At 36.1% G+C, this 17,589-nt stretch overlaps 1 protein-coding gene across 8 annotated transcripts in view; it reads right to left on the reverse strand.

The window, feature by feature from the left end:
• Positions 1 to 577: 577 nt before the first annotated feature.
• SYT14 (synaptotagmin 14) overlaps positions 578 to 17,589 on the reverse strand; it is a 124,687-nt gene continuing 107,675 nt past the window's right edge. For 5 of the 8 annotated variants that reach the window (XM_017811723.1, XM_017811720.1, XM_017811724.1 and 2 more), the window contains 3 exons: positions 15,266 to 15,455; positions 12,117 to 12,173; positions 1,289 to 10,967 (listed from right to left, as the gene is read on the reverse strand). In XM_017811723.1, coding sequence (XP_017667212.1) covers positions 10,654 to 10,967; positions 12,117 to 12,173; positions 15,266 to 15,455 — 561 coding nt within the window. In that variant the 3' untranslated portion in view covers positions 1,289 to 10,653. Of the gene's footprint in view, positions 848 to 1,288; positions 10,968 to 12,116; positions 12,174 to 15,265; positions 15,456 to 17,589 lie in introns of those variants that run through there. The other 3 variants (XM_017811722.1, XM_017811718.1, XM_017811719.1) reach the window with 2 other exon arrangements.

Here is a 17,589-nt window from a genome sequence, read left to right on the forward strand (position 1 = left end):
CATCAGAAAAAATCTTGACTAGCCCTTACTCACGTGAGCCTTTGGAACCAAGTGACTAGCGACTTCAAAATAATTTTAAATACTATTTGATATGTAATTTGCCACATGAAGACAATTCAGAGAAAACCTTTAACAGGTAAAATTGTACCTGCATAAAAGTGATGTAACTTGATTCTACCTGTCTGAAGCTATTACTGTTGCACAACAAACTATTTAACAACTATGAGTATTACACATAATTTTGCTCAGCTACTTGCATGACACATGGGTGACTTACTGCAAGGTACCACACATGCAGCTGAAGCTGTGTAGTAACTCTTTGCTCTGTGATCTTTCAGTAGAAAATGACTGTTCATAAATGGTGAACAACTATCACCCTACAGATAACATATCTATTTCACTTATTCTGCCATGTTTTCACAATTTCATAAATCTTTATATTTTAAGCAAATATTTGTCATATTATCATCTTTTAATAGATTTTACATAATCTGGAGAAAAACATTCCTGGGTTGTTTTTTTTTTTCTGACAGACAAGGATACCAAATATCTTGCAACCTACTAAAGAATATGGACACAACACAAGTGTTGTATGGAGAAACTCTCAAAGCTTCTCAAATACCAAATATGTACCAGTCTCCTTATGGAATGCCATGTTATTTTTAAGTGTATAGCCTTTTGAAAATGCTACCCTTAACAGCAGCAAGTACCATTTCATCTTATTTGCAGAAGTCCTAGGATTTGTACATATGATGATGGGTCCAGATGATCAGGATCGTATAGCAAAGAAATGCACCCCTCTCTCCACTTTCATCTGCTAGAGGTCACTGGGTTATGCTCCTTTCATCTGCAGAAATGGGAAGAAACAATAAAAGCTTTTTACACTAAGTCTTCCTACCTTTAGGATAGGCAAACCTACTTAAATGGTTCTAACAATTCTTTTTTCATGCATGCTAATAGGTATGAAAACATACATCTATTCAGACACCTCCTGAAACTGTGCTGCCATGAAAGCCCAGAAAGCCTTTTTTCTAATAGGTACCACAAAAATCATCAGAGGATAGCACAGAAGACCTAAGACGGGTCACAGTAAAATTATAATTGTTACTTATGGAAAGTGTTCTTTCATGTTTAAATCAAACCTCAATTATTTCAGCTTATTCCTTAGAAAGAAGTTAAACATAAGTATGTTAGATGAGATCTTTTCAGATAAATGCATGTGGGACAAAGAAGCAAAAAGAATCACAACAGATGACCCCAAAAGAAAACTGTATCAAGTCAAACAGAATGATCACCTGAGTGTGTCTTTATTTGCCAGTATACACATCATATTTTTTAGAACATTATCACACTGGTTAATTTAAAATTCTCTAAGTAGAAGATGACATCAACAAAGACTGTGAGGAACAAAAAGGGAATTGGGGTAACTTAGGAAATTTGTAAACAGAGCCAAAATCTGTGTAAGGGCTAGGATTAGCTTGCCAAAATTAAAAAAGATTTTATTTTTTTTAATGCAGACAGCAGTTCCAATGGTTGAGCAAGCATTACTATCTTCTGAACAGTGAAATCTGTTTTTGTTTACAATCTAATGAATTCCAAAGGAAAGTGACGACAACCAGTTTTAAAAGTGATTTTTCCTTTTTTTCAAATACTTTTCAGCAATTAAATTCACATGCAAAAAGCTGATTCCACATACAGAAAATACTTTGTAATATCCAAAGTCCTCAAACTGACAAAAATACATTTCACAGAGATAGAAGTAAACAAAATACAAATCCACAGCTGCAAAGTTTCAGATATGCAAAATGACTATTTTAATGCTGTGACAGATCCATGGTTTGAAAATATACTATAGCATGTTTCACTCAAACTAACATGGGATTAAAGTTACCTGTGCTGTACAGGTAAATATAACTGAAACCAGCTGGTGGCATTCTGGCTCTCCCCAGAATAGGAATGGGATGTGTATGCTAAAAGTCCAGGGTTTTTTTACAGAAAGAGAACTGACAACATTAAACCGTTCCCGTGCACTGGAAACCCTCAAGATTAATATACAGTAGCACGAAGATGATAAAAGTACTTTTTTGCTAGGCAGTAAGAAAGAAAATAAAACAACAAGAATCTGACAACACGCAACTGGAGATACTGTAGATACAATGTGACACTTAATTATAAATCCCTCTGGGGATGTACAGTCTGACACCCAATGCGCAGATCTGCATGTTCATCGCCAGAGCTCCCGTTTTCACCTGCTGTGGACTCAAATGCCATGAGACGTATGTCTTCCTCTGGATTATAATGACAGCTTCAAACAAACTTCTAAGACTCTAATAAGCTGCATAAACAGCTGCAAACAGTCATTTGCTCTAATTATGTTACTGTCAAAATGAAAAAAAAAAAAAGGGGGGATTTTTTTTTTTTTAGGGAAATTTTAATTACCACTTATTCAGTTTGAAAAAGGAACGGAGAGGAAAAGCAGCTCAAGGAATACTGAAAATAGGTGTGAATTCAGTCACGGGTATTAGTTAAGGGCACCGTGGTTCTGTACAGAAATGGAAGTATGAAAACAAAATAAACAAATTCAAAAAAGGAAATGAGCACTGATATTTTACCTCTAAAACCTTTAGTAAAAATGCCCTTTTTTTAATGCATATAAGTAGGAGCATGGTTGATAAGATGACTGCAATATACCCATTTTCTACAATCTTTGACTGATATATAAAAATAATTCTCTGACTTCTGTGTCAAACAGGACTTGCAAATAAAACCTATTCCCATTAAAACTGTGCTTGGTGTCTTAAATATTTAAGGCTATACATGCACTGAAATTTAAGGAATTTCAGGTTGAAACAGTAGTTCAAAACTGTGTTATATTACATAAATTATACAATGAAGGGACACTGGTAGGAAATGTACATACAATGCAGCATCAGTCTGTTCCTGTAAGACCAGCATACACAAGATAATTATTGTACAATATCAGGACTTCAGACACAGGAAAGCCAAATCTGTTCTCAAAATAGCACACTTCAGATATAACATGGGTAAACCAAGCTAATTTGACAGCACTGACTGACTTACATTTTTGTTTGTAATAGGATTTTGATTAAAATGCACCAAGAAATACAACCCAAACACTTTGCTACTGATACAACAATGCACATCCAGTCAGAAAAGAGGTATCTGGAATTCTCAGCTGGGAGTCACATTTACAGAAGCCTATTTTGTATTTGTTAACAGAGATCCATCATATCATTTCTGTCTTTAAGTAATAGCAAGTGCAAACATTATTTGTCCAAATAATTAGAAACAGACTTGGTTCTTTGGTTAACACCATGTGACTTACATCAGACACAGGAATCAATTAAGAATAAACAGTCATATGAGGAAGTTTCTCGGACAGGGGGTGAGGAAGGAAATGGGAAAACTTCAAATTCAAAGAAATATAAAGCACTGTGTTTAACTGAACTGCCCTTTGAAACCTCCTGGACTAGAAATAATCAGTTTAAGACATCTCTTCAGTTGCAGTGACATTGCTTACACACCATAACTTTAGTTTCTCTACGTATTAGTTTTATACAAAAGAAGGAAGGCACCGAGTGCATCGGTGACATACAGGCAGTATAAAAGTATGCAAGAAAATGCTACATACTGTATATCCCATACTTTTTAGAAATGTAGTGAATGTGTGCTATCTCTACGCAATATAATGCTTCAAAATCCTTATATCCCAATGAAAGAATGAATTAAGATGTGAAATACATTTTAATAATTTTGCTGATAACAGCACAATTCAATATTTGTATTCACTAAGATCAGTTACTAGCTTATAGTCACCAGAAAAACAAGTTCAAAATCACTGAAGATCAAGGGAACTATAATCTATGACTACACTTTGGGACAGAGCCAGCAGCCTGTATTCATGACAGATGTCCCACTAAGAATGGAGAGGAGGCTCAGTTTTACCACTGTTATTCACGTTAGTAGTGCCTTTCTCTGAGACATCCCAAGAAATAGATGGAACTACTTACAGGGAAAGGTACTACACAACATGAAATACATCTGGTTAAACCAGGACCTGAGTAAAAGGCAGAAGGTTCAGGCCCTTAGTCATTATAGTAGCACTTTTGATTGTGTTAACAGTGATATAGCTTGCTCATAGAGCATTTAATTTTACATTGTTAAATCTTGTATAAAAATAGGTAAGAAAGCTCTGTAAGAAAGTATATATACTATATAAGGAGAATTCTCTCCTTAAAAAAAGCAAAGAAAGGGAAAAATTGAATAAAAGTTTTCACTAATTACACCTTGTCATGAAAATCACATTAAAAACAGTTATCGTAAACAAAACAGTACTGAGCACTAATGAACCTTGTGGTTTACTGGAAAGGACAGCAAACTAGCTGTATAGTAAAAAAAGATCATTGCTCTATCTCCTTTTATGTAAATATTCCTTAATACATTCAACTGCTTAGAAATTTTCTTAAAATGTCATAATAAGCCATTTGCAAAACTGACTATCAAAACTGGTTCAAAGCCCTGCTCCCTGCTTGCACTATGGCCTAGAGATTACATCTCAAAGCTATGATAATGCTTCTAGTTAATTCTGTAATATCCTTCAAACTCATGCTTTGTAAATAAACCAAAAGTTAAAAAGCAATCCACTTTAGACCCTCAGCATGCAGTGAATGTCCACAGGATTCGCAAAACATAGCAAAAAAATTGTATTGATACAATGGGCAAGACTCTTGTCCTCAGATATAAGAGACAAAAGGATGACATTAATTACATCCCTGAATGTCCATGAGGTATTCCTTCAGTGATATGGTATTACTGCTTCTGCTCTCCTGAGTAGGGTCTTTATGCCAGCTCAACCAGTACATGCTTGCAAGGAAGTGAATGATTCCTTCTTGCTATAAGCTAGCCTTGCCCATTTTCTGGGCATAGCTGTTTCTTGGTCTTCATTCCTACAGGAGCAATACTACCCACTTTCCTAACTCCTGGCACATTCCTCCACATAAGGATCTTATTTCTATATTGTACCAGTGTAAGCCCGAACAGTAAAACCTGATCCAGCATGTACCAGGCCCATTTATTAATTCAGTCACACCACGTAATGTAAGAACTAAGCTTGCCAGCATTAATATAATTGTGCCATATTCAGGTAGGCATAACATAAGCAGATACATTGGGTGCATAAAATTTCTGCATAGTCTGCAGAAAGGAAAAAACCCTGCTTGAACTTAAGGAGGGGCAGTGATAAGTTCTTAAGGCTAAACTAATCCATGTCACTACAGGCCAGTTGGCACTCGCCCTACTCACCCTGGGCAAAAAGAAAAAATCTACCTCTGTAAAATACACTAGTTTAGAAGCCACGCGATGCCCACACAGACCAGCGCTGCTTTGAATGTATGAAATTCCACAATTCCCATGTCACAGTTTCTCTGAGCAGGACCCTCCGAGGGCCACAGGGCTCCAAGAGTGGAATTTGAGTCACTGTCACCGCTACTGCATGAAGATATCTCTTATTTTAATGTTCTCGCTCTCAGATGACATCTCTTCAACTGGCATTGTTGATTCAGTGACAAGGAAATGCTCCTGTGACTTTCCCCTCAAAATCAATCATCACAACAAAGTAGTCTGAAATCCAGCTGTGATGCACTACAAAATCTAGCAGTTGAGTTAAAGAGACCAAAACCACAGAACATTCTTGAAGGCTCGTTCTAACAATAAATTTTGCTGAATGTTCCAGTTAAAATTATCAAGATGTTCGGGAACTGCTTTAACATTTTTAATACTAAGTTTTAAAAATATTTCAAAATCTGAGAAGAGGAAGAAACAAATATAGGAGAGAATGATTAAATAACAAGTTTGTGACAATATCCGGACATTTGTGTTTCTACCTTCATTCATAACTGAAATCACATTTGGCTGTGCTGCAGGTTCCATGCTGCACCACTTCTCTAACCTACCAATCCTATTGTTCACACTTTCAGGGTGAGGTCTGCTCTCCTGTTGATGCCCATGGGCTCCTCTCACTAACAGTAACAGTAGGCAGGCATGCACATCAGTCAGAGAATTAAATGGATGTTTAGTTGTCACTGAGAATTCAGCTTCAGGAAGAAGTCAGTCTGTCTTACAAGTGACAAGCCATAATTTTAAAGACTGCTTTAAACAGGACAGATTTTTTTTCCTCCAGAGAAGTATGATAAGGAAGTAAAGGGCTCAATACAATTATGAGTTCAACGACAGGGCATTCTGCTGTTAGTTTCAAGTTGAAACAGCTCAGGCCAAAAGGCCTCCCCTCAACCCTCATTCCGATTTTACCTCAGAATTTTTGTTAGAATTGGTACGTGCAATAGTAATCTGTATTCAATTTCTACATTAAAATGTCTCCCTCAAAGAAGTTTTCTTCTTCTGCTTCACTACATTAAAACTGATGGTTTTCATTTCAGAAATCTTTGGGAGTTGGACAGGTCACAGAAATTTTGCACCAGTACCTTAAAGTGGTGCAGAATGTCCCTGACTTCTAAGGCCCGGTAACTGCCCCAGACAACTTCTCAGGGTCCTGGGGAGTTTGCAGGAATGAGTCATTGAGGAGAAAAGAGAAAAAAACAACAACACAAATTTTAGACAACAACAAAAAAATTGCTCCAAAGGTGTGACAAATTGGAAGGTACTGATGCTGACACTACATCTGCCATCAAGAATCGTTGCAAAAATTTACAGAGAAAAATATGTCCCACAGTAAATGCCATAAAATCTGTTTTCAGCTCAAGTGTTTTCCTGATGAATAAACAATGTTCAGCTCTAGTAAGAGTACATACATTCATTCTAAGGGCTCACCCATATTTCCATATCTAATTATTAATGAGCTTAGAAGACATTAATTGCATCTAGAAATAGTGTCATATTTCTCCCATAGCAGAACTTAACACCTTGCCTAACTTCTGCCTTTGCAGTCAGACCTCACAGTGTGATTACAATGTGGATGTTTTAAGTCCTGAGTATGAGGAAGCACCACGGTGACAAAGGATTGAATCTTCCCAGTGCTATCCTCCTTCCCTGTGCCACCTGGCTGAACTGGAAGTGCAGCAGGACTCTGCTGACTTCTTGCCTCCATGCATGTGGGAGACAGCGATGTCCTGCAGGTGCTGTGCAACCTCTCATCTTTCTGTGCAGTGATTTCATGCTTGGCTGTCCTGCCCTTCACAACCTTGCCCTTACCATAGAAAGGAACTAACCAACTTTTTCACATTCATAATACTTTAAGATGAGCTATGTGAAATGTTCTAAACATTAAATCAAATAGTTTATACACAGAAAGGATGCAATATTTTCAAGAATAGAATCTGCAAGAACGTCACTGTTCTATAATTATTTAAGGCTACACTGACAGGAAACAGATTCAATTCAAGATCTGCAATCTCTACATGGTATACTGGCACACAGAAAAGTAATTAGTTTGGTAATTTTTTCCAAGTGCTCACTGTACTTTTGAACAAAGGCAAACAACAAAAAGCTATGAAAAAAAACACAGCCAACTCTGAGGAAAACACAAGTGCCTCTAATTTGTTAGTGATACTTGGTTCTTTAGAAATTCTGTTCCGGGCTTATGATCTAACTGAATGCACAAAACCACACTGTATGTGTAAGCCCTTACGCAGGGTTCAAAAAATCCACAATATCTAAAGGCAGACTTCAAATACAAAAGTATAGGTTTGCATAAGCAATAAGAAAAACAAAATTACAAACAAATCAAATAGTAAGAATGGATTCTAGGAAGAAAAAACAACATGACAGCTATTGGTACTATAATTAACTCACAAAAATCCCAAGACTAATCCAATTATTGGTGTGACTGGTTTTGCATGGCAAATCCATATTCTACTGCCTCAAAATTAAACATTCATTTACATTCTTTATACATTGAGTTCCTAGGCTTTGTACAGTATAAATCCAAGTAAACCAATCCTGCTTCTGTGAAACACAGACTGGTCCTGGATACTTTAGGAAAAGTCATGTGACCTAGAGAGAAATTCCTCTCCCCTAATGTGCCCAACACGGATGACTATAAATCTCTGCTGTGTCTAAATTAAAATTTCAGTGCCTTAGAAATCTAAAGGATTAGATGGAAAGATGAAGCAAATCAACCTACAAACAGAAACGCACATCATGACACAGTTTAATTGAGTTTGGTTTTGTAAGAGGTTATTTGCTGCACCTTCCAAACTGACTTCTTCATTTGTTCAATAGTGACATTAAGTACATTCTCCACTAGAATTAACTGGCTCAGTTCTTGCTGTTAAATATTGTACATTATTTTATATAGCAAAACTTGTACAAAGAGACAACCATCAAGAGACAACTTTCAGCTTCGGGAAAGAGCGTCCAAATATACACAAAGAGAATGGATAAAAACACTTCCACATCCACTGAAAAACTGCTTTTTTACAGCTTCTAAGTCATTGTTTCTATTACATGGGAAACTGAAAGGATTGTGAAAATCTGAGCATTTTCCTTATGCATATAAAATTAATGTTGATTTTTTATTAAATTCTACACTCAACATTATATTTCACAAACTGATCAACAAAAAGGACTGAAAGAGTATTGCTGCAAGACCGTTCCTGTTTAAAGAAAGTTTTTTGCATTATTTGTATTTAGTAAATAAAGCTTCTGTAAATGAAGCAGCAGCGCAATATCAGGAGGAAAAAAACCCCAAAAAGGTCTGTAATAGTGTTTAAATCTTTAAATCCATAAAAACCGAAAGCCCGGCTCTGCAAATAAACCCATCAAAAGGCACCAAATAAACCAAGACGTGGAATTACAATATACTTTAAAAAGGACTTAATGCAATTGTTAAGTAGTGTGAGAATTTGAGAACCACGTGAAATATCTTTATTACAGCATACTCACCTTCACCAATCTCACTGTACTTGACAGTCTGTAAAATGCAAGGTCAGGATTGTTCGGAGACAGTATAAAGAAATTCAAGAGAAAAACATTTGTCCTAATGAGAACGCTCTAGACTAACGCTAATTCTCTCAACAAAATCCAATAGACTTCTACCCACCAAGTGCTACAACAGTCAGTGAGGTCCTGCATTAGTAAGACATAACCATCATTTATATGAAAAAAAAAAATCACTTGCTTTCCATACAGCAACAATTAAAAATAAATGGAGCTTATTCATTACTGGCAAAAAGAATATTTGAAGTGGGAAGCTTTTTAAAAATAAATATGTTTACTCAATAACTCACAATTTCAGTAATATGAATTAGATTCAGCAGTCAATAAATTAGTGTGAGTCCAGCTAAAGCATTTGGGACAAATAGGAATCTCAGAAGCACTGATATTTCCCCAATTTTGGTGGATGCCACGAGTGTTTACCTGATGGCAAACCTTCTTGTAATACTGTGACTTCTCAACTGCATCATTAGAAAGCTGTGTTTCCCAGCCTGAACACAAGCAAAGCAAACTTCTATTTTGCACGGTAATATTCATTCAATTGCTGAAAAATCACTAGAAATATAACTTACTGATGTTCTCTTCTTCAAGAAGAAATGAAAAAACTCCTTGTCTGCTCTCTAGTTCCAGCGAACAGCATATGGTAGTTCCTAAAAGAGCTCAGAAGAGACTCAAACGGATACCTGCTTCAAGCAAAGCCATAGTATTTCACATTCATTCAGAGCAGTTCAACTGCTGCCACTTCCTTCACAGTCTTTCAGCCTAACTTCGATCTGATGACATTTTAAAGAAATTTGTATCAATTTGTTTAATGAAAATATATTTTAGTAAAGTCGTGCTCTATGAGCTTCCTACATTGGAATACATGAATACTGGAAGTGCTTTCAACAGAAAGTTACATAGTTTTACAGTACAACCTGTCTAAGGAGTTTTGGAAGGGACCAAACCAATGATCTGGTCTCTTTGGATTAGGCAGAAGTACAGGCAAGAGGGAAAAACCCAATTTATGCCATATATAGAGCTCGTTCCTGTCACAGATTGAAGAAACATTAGTTTGATGTCAAAGTTCACCTGATGCCCAAATGCTAGTATTTTTCAAACCAACTGCATATCAAAAAATGAAAACTTACTTGTACTAAGCTCCTGGAAAGAAACTCAGTGTAAAACAACAGTATATTTCTATTTGCTATATTACTAAGTGTTCTTTCACCAGTGGGTTGGTTTTTTTTGCTTTTGCTAGACAGACCATTAACTTTTTCTCAAAGTGCAAACTGTTGACCTTTAATCTGAATGCAGGCAGGTCAGAAGCTACAGTATTAAAGCAATACAAAAAGTACACAAGGAGGAGCTTACATTAATTCAAAGAACCTTACACAAAATGTTTCTGAATTGAAAACCACAAAACAAACCCAAACAAATACAGCATCAGGTGGATGGGGAAGGGACTGCTAATATATCTGTGTACAGCACGGCTTCTCTGACACCAAGGAAGTTTATGACACTAAGTGAAGATTGTATATTAAGTCCGGCCATTTTGCATCTTGTGCATTCTTTATGATGGAATGTTGACCTCAATTTTTGTTTTTTTACTCCCATAACAGATCTGTTGATTGTGACCAGGGATGATCATCTTCTCAGGAGAACAAACTCCCTTTAAACCATGACCACACTTCCTACCATCCATTACGATTCTAGTAAAGTATGCCATCTACACACTTGCTGTCCTTTAGATTCTTTCATTTCAGTCCAGTGATTGAGTTCGTCTTCTCCTGAGCTGTTGAGACCTAAGGAAATCCACCCTATCATCTCTTTTCGTTTCATGCTGCGCTTATTATATACAGACAGTATGAGTGTCACGTCTGACAGCTGAAACAGAGCCACCTGGAAAACGAAGGTTTCTTTGTACACTGGATTTGGCTGTCCTCGGCGGATGGAAGTTTTGCATTTGGACATCTCTTGCCCCATCGAGTTCAGCAGTGTTAACTTAACATATGTATCTACAAAATAAATCATATTTGGAATGTCAGATATCTTAGAACAAAAGTTTTGGAGAACAAGATATGCACAAGAAAGAAGGATATGGTGTATACCAGGATGACTGAACACAGCTTAGTTTAGACACATGGCAAGATGACAAGTAAGCAAAATATTACAAACACACTAACAAATTAACTAGCTTCATTACTATGTACATGGGTACATATCAAATTAAAGGTATACCTCATAATCCTCTTCCCGTTGATTCCCCTTATTTAGTCTAAAGAAACTTAAATTGCATTAACACTTAGCAAGCTCCAACTAGGCACAACACTGTAAAGCATACCACTGAATTTTCAAAGAATATGAACAAATGAAGTGGAATAAAGGCAACTAATGAAGAGGAAAAAAAAATAACATTGATACGCAGTGACTATATCAAAACAGCCAGAATAAAATGCTTAAGAATAATCTCTGCATGGATGCGGTTCTCACTTTGGGCTTTTCAGCTTTATTTATTTTGAAGACCAAAATGTAGCAAAGTTCATTCAAAGACGGAAGTTTACACAATACAAAAACCCTATTAATTCCTAGATTCATGAAGGAACACATTAAATACATGTTTAAAGAGAAACAAGTTTTTGCATAGTTCAAGATGATTGTTTAAAATATAGTTTGTACAGTACTCTTAAGCAGCACATTTAAGAAGCTGATGCAAGTAATGTAGGTAGCACAAATTAAGCATTTACATTTTGGTATAAACCCTTATTTTTAGAGCTCTATTTTCCTTTGACCAGAAGCACCAAACCATGCTCCTGTAGAAGGATGCACATTTCATGAAGTTAACTGATGATAGGCAACATAAAACTGTATAAAACAATCTTGTGTTTCATTCTTTATTCCTATCTCATTCTTGTTAATGGATAACATTAACTAAAGATTGGAGTTTATGTAAAAAGAAACAAATTGAATATTTTCACTTTGCAGGTACACTGAAATCCCAACATCCATAATCAGAGATAAATGCAACTTTTGCATTAGAGATTGCCACAAAAAATAAACATATACATTTATAAACCGATATGCAGGCAGCCGTGGAAATTTTACTGCTGGCACATTTTCTTTTGCATGAAAAAGACAACATCCAATTAGTTTCTACAGGAACTCACCTCGGATTATATAAACCTGTCCACCTATCAAGTGTTTTAGACAACAGAACAGTCCGTCTGACAACAGGGGGTGGAAAGCAGTAAAAGAAATAATGACCAGATGTCAGTAGTTGGGTGAGAGAGGATCAAAGGTTAAAGTTTAAGAGGAAACACTATTCACTGGAGTGGAAGAATACAAAACCTTAGCAGCATAGATCAGAAAAAGGACTGAACAAAAGGATTGTCAGGTAAAATTTAATGAAATGAAAATTTTGTGCAGTTTTTGTGTAATCTTTAACAAAAATTACACCACTTACATAATGGGTTATCTTAGCACTAATAGCCACTGGGTTCTAAAACACACTCAACATAGCAAGAATCATGCAAATGATTAGATTGTAGCAAATTGGGTAAAAATCACTGTATCCTTTTTAACAAAACTTATTCTTTTTCATGCAAACTCCAGCATATTTAGAAAAACTGCATATAGTAATTATACTTCACCTATTAAAAGCAATAAAATGAAAAATCACTCAACTGAAAACTAAGCTGGTTTTGCCCTTAGCTTTTATAGTTACTGATATCTGATTCTTATACTTTAGTTCTTGAGTAGTGATGAACCTGGGCATGAGAATGACTCTGATCTAATCTCTAAAAATAGCTGAGGGACACTTATATCTGAAATTCAACTATGGGTCTCTATTTAAAATGTAAAGATCTCACTTGTTAAAATCCATGTATTTATGGATTTAATGTGTGTGTGCATGCATACACACACATGCATTTAATATGCAAAAGCTCATACCCTGTTTCAACAAAACTTTAAAGAATATTAAGAAGCATCTTTTTCTCAGACAAAATATTAATTGTCACACAGAGAAACAAAGACACATTCCAACATCCACTGTTATCAACTGCAGAATTTGGCCTATTTGCCTGTACTCAGTTGTTAAATTAGCTACTATATAACATATAAATATGCAGCAGAGGAGTTTGTACTACCAAGAAGTAGAAATTTAGTATTCAGTTTATATTTGCTGCAGAAGCACTTCACAAAAATTCACAGGTTCACAACCCTTAGACTACAGAAAGGATCGCACGTGGGCAAGAATAATTGCTTCCATTTCTATCATTGTTTCTCCACACATGAATGAAAAATGAACTGCACATGTACTTTCCAGCACTTCTCAGGATTTTGAACCACTGGTACTCTGAACAACAAATCTGACCAGAACATTTCATCATCATCCCTATGGGCCTTAGTTTTCATTTTGTGGAAATGATGGCACAGATCGAGGCTGGCAGGTGTCCACAATGGATTCAACAAGGAGTTAGGAAAGGGCAGCAGTATGCACCTGGGTCCAGGAGTTTAAAAGCAGGTGGCACCACTACTGGGGTGAGGGGAGGGGGATGGCACAAAACAGCCCACAGGGGAAATCTAGATTCCACAATATCCTCTGCATGGTTTTACCAGACCCAGAAAGTGCATTAGTTTCCAGCTTTCTAAGAAACAACAGAACTCTGAACCCACAGCTGCCTAAACAGAACTGGACTATTACTATTATGAATATCAAAACTTTCCCCTATCCTTCACAGGAGATGACAAAAGACAACATGAAAAATCTTCCTTCCAAAAAGATTAGACAGAACATGGTATTACAGGGCTACGTGCCATATTCTGTGCTGCTTTCTTGCAATCTGAAACAGATTTTTGACCCCATTCACACACACAACTATTAGCTACACAGCATGGGCCCACAGAGCATATTTTGGGAATTAACATAACAGGGAATGAACACCTCTGTTGACAAAACAAGTACTGAACTCCTCCTAACATGCATATTCTAAATATTAAATAAAAATTGCCTATCTCTGAGATTCCAGAAAGATAAGCATTTGTTTTTGCTTTAAGGAAACACATGATCCCTCTCTCCAGGTCTTCTCTCCTTTTCATTCCTTCTCCCACCCTAGTGTCATAGGACCTCCTTGGCTTTCTCCATCTATTTCCATACCTTATCTCCGAATAGATGACTCTGGGGCAGCTACCTAATTATATAAAAGAGTTAGAGATCCGCCTTTTGCCTTCCTTCTCTGGCCATGCCAACAAAGTCTAGCTCCATCAGTGTGGAAAGTATAGAGAAAGCAAAGCAGAGTAAGGTGAACCAATTAATGAATAGAATAAACACGGGTGAAGAAAGCAGGAAAGATGAGTGAGCATCAGTATCAAGTTGTCTGGCTTACTTCCTAAACTCTGGAGACAAAAGGGAGATGTGCAAACCACTTACAAAATGTTGGCAGCCTGCTACATAATCCAGTCGTGCCAGATAATCTGCTAGTGCCATACTAATCTCGGGTTTAAGAAACAGAGTGGCTAAAGCCTGAGCCTCCAGACAAAATCAAAAGGAACAGGTAGCTAAGTCTCATTAACACTTATGTAAATCAGACTCATCACCTTAAAAACAATAAAAAATATTTTTTAAAGAAATTCGTTACTGAACTTTCTCAAGCTGAAAAGAACTAGAGACAGTAATAACGTTCTCTGTGTGTGACATTCCATCTGGCCCCAGTTTAGAAGTACATAAAGTTCACAGATATTTCAGACAAATGTATTTTTGAACAAGTGCTTCAACACACAGTTCAAATCCTTTCTGATGGTGAACATTCCTTCTGTATAGTAAATATGTGAAAGATCTCAAGTGGTTTCTCTGTTGTCTTCACTGACATTCCAAAGTTACATCTATTACTACATATATACAGGCACATAAGCAATTAATGACTGCAGTATCAACCCCTCTAGGAACAGCAATAACTGTTCAGAGTGTTTATATTAATATTAACTGGCATGTACTTTCTCTTTAAACACTGACTTTTTATTCTTGGCCTGTGATGTGAGGCATTAGTAATTTAGCAATTAATCATTATGATAAAGGTAATTTATTAGTCAGTCATCATGAAAAATTAAAACAGGCTTGTCAACTTACAATTAATATTTTGAATTTTAGATTTTTGCTATTTCCCAACTGACTAGAAATATAAAACATGAAACAGATTAGTTGATGATTGCTCTATTTCATTTTGATTGGGTAAGACTAAGTGATAGGATTGAAGTCCTTGCTACCAAGAGCCCCATCAGTACAGAAGCATTAGGATGAAAAAAGATTTTCACTCACTGGGTGGTCTGTTCGCTGCCAAGTTTTTGAAGTGGCTGCCTTTTATCACTTCTGCTGATAATCTTCCAGTTGTAGCATTATAAAGGAGGCCAACGAGGATTTCTGGAGCTGAGCCATGTACCAGAGACTGACAAGAGGAGGTACTTTCACTGCAGGACACTTCTGACATGCTCATTTGAGAGTCACAGCCCTATAAAACAGATAAAAAGTTCTGTGTGCTTTATGGAACAATGTTACTGGGAAGTCAATTTTTAGAATAATGCATAGAAAATTATGAAAGCAACTTACTGACAATAACAGAAGTTCCATTCAATCACCCAATAAGAAATGTACATTCTTAATATATACTTAATTTGCACATGTTAGAGGTAACAAAGACTAAAGCGGTCTGAAATGAAAACAAATCTTCAGTGTTTCCACTGCTTCATAATTCAGTAAAAATAATAGCAGAAGATGAAGAACAGCCTTTATGGTCCCTATTTACTTCAATTGCTAAGGTAAGACCTGTAACATAATTTGTCAGCATCATGGAGAACATTAAACCTTGGATCTTTTACTTTCCAAAAAATGCAAAACACCAGTGGAAGTTTGAAGATAATAAAATGCAGAAAATTCTTATTCATCCTTTGTAAAGGTTTTTCTCTAGACTGAGAATTTATGAGTAGCAAAATAACAGAACACATGCAAATAGAAAAATGCACTCTGTCTAGAATAAATTACAAGGAATTTAATTGATACAGGGATACAGAACTGCAATAGATCCTTTGTCTTGGGTGGGAAAGGAGGAATGCAAGTAATGCTTTAATTTCCATCTTGCAAGCTTCCAAAAAACTTGTATCTCTCATGCAGTCTCACCACATTGCATCTTTAAAGGGAGTTTCTAACACCAATTTTTATCATTTTAACCCCTCACTATTGGCTTTAGAAAAAAAAAAAGACATACTTTCTTGATGTTGCCATGCTAATCATACCATGGTTGTTCCTACTTTCATTTGCACTGGCACATAGAGTTGTACTATTAAAAGCAAAACACTAGATGGAATTTATCCAATAGCATGGCAATTTGCTTGGTAGCCAAGAAGAAACTTTTGGAATATCAGCACACCCCTTTATGATCCTCTCAGAAAAAATGTAAATTGGATCCACAGATTTTTTCAAATATGGCTTGACTCATTTGGGAACCTGGCATCACTCTTTCAAGGAGTCACGATGATTTTGTGAAGCCGATTCTTCCAGATTCCAAATGTCTTTATCATTTCCAGCAACAGCTGACATGGGCGTAAGATCAGATCTAAACCCTAAATAGCACAAATCCTCATCAAGACAAAAGTTAACTTTATAAGCAAGAAACTTCATCTGACATAGGTGAAGCCCAAATGCATACACATATAAATGCATGTAAAGGCCAAACACATTACAGAATCGCAAATTATAGAAGACATGATACCTACAAGAAATTATGAACCTACAATAATATTCTTCTTACTGACATTTTAACTAGTTCTTTTCAACAGAACATTTCCAAGACATCTGACAGAATTTTCAAGTAGCAATCCAGTTCCTCATTAATAAACATTTACTGTTGTTAGAAAATGTATTTTTACTACTAAAGAAGGACCTCAACAAAACTTTCCAACTTCCATCTCCCAAACTGCAAATTCAAAATTTTAAATCTTTAGTTATTTCTCCAGAAGTCTTTTATTCACTGCCAAGAATAAATTTCAAATTGATTGCAAATTATAAACTGCTGAAAATTAAATACAAGTACACATTCATTCTCTGATTCTTGTCACTCATAGAAAAGGAAACTTTCGATTCCTAGCTTCAACAATAGAACACAAAATGGAAAGTTTAAAACAAAGATGACTTGATTCAGCAGTCACAGTATGCACTGCACACTTGAAAGAATCAGCCTGTCACAACTGCAGCTATTACTTAAGTTTTCTGGTATTTTAAAATTGTGACACATTATCCCTATGAATATTATTCATCATATTATTTTGCTGAGCCAGGAATTTAAGTACAGTCAACCTGACACTGTTCACTTAGGTCTCAAATTTAATTGAGATCATGCTGCAAGTCCACAAAAGAGATACAACACAAAGTGAGCAGCTGGGTAACACTTCCCCCGAATTCTCAAAGGGCTGTGACATACCAAGAGAAGGTGATGATAGCACATTTGTCCTAATTGTGACTTACCAGTTTACTGATGTTCTAAGAGGGACTCCGTCTAAATCAGTTTACGACAGAGTTAAACTGATTACAATGGGTATCAGAGTAAGGTTTATCTTGTTGGAAATAAATAGTAAATGAGTGACAATTGA

This window comes from Lepidothrix coronata, unplaced genomic scaffold (genome assembly GCF_001604755.1).
Source record: "Lepidothrix coronata isolate B3197 unplaced genomic scaffold, Lepidothrix_coronata-1.0 Scaffold33, whole genome shotgun sequence".
Classification (NCBI taxonomy): Eukaryota; Metazoa; Chordata; class Aves; order Passeriformes; family Pipridae; genus Lepidothrix; species Lepidothrix coronata.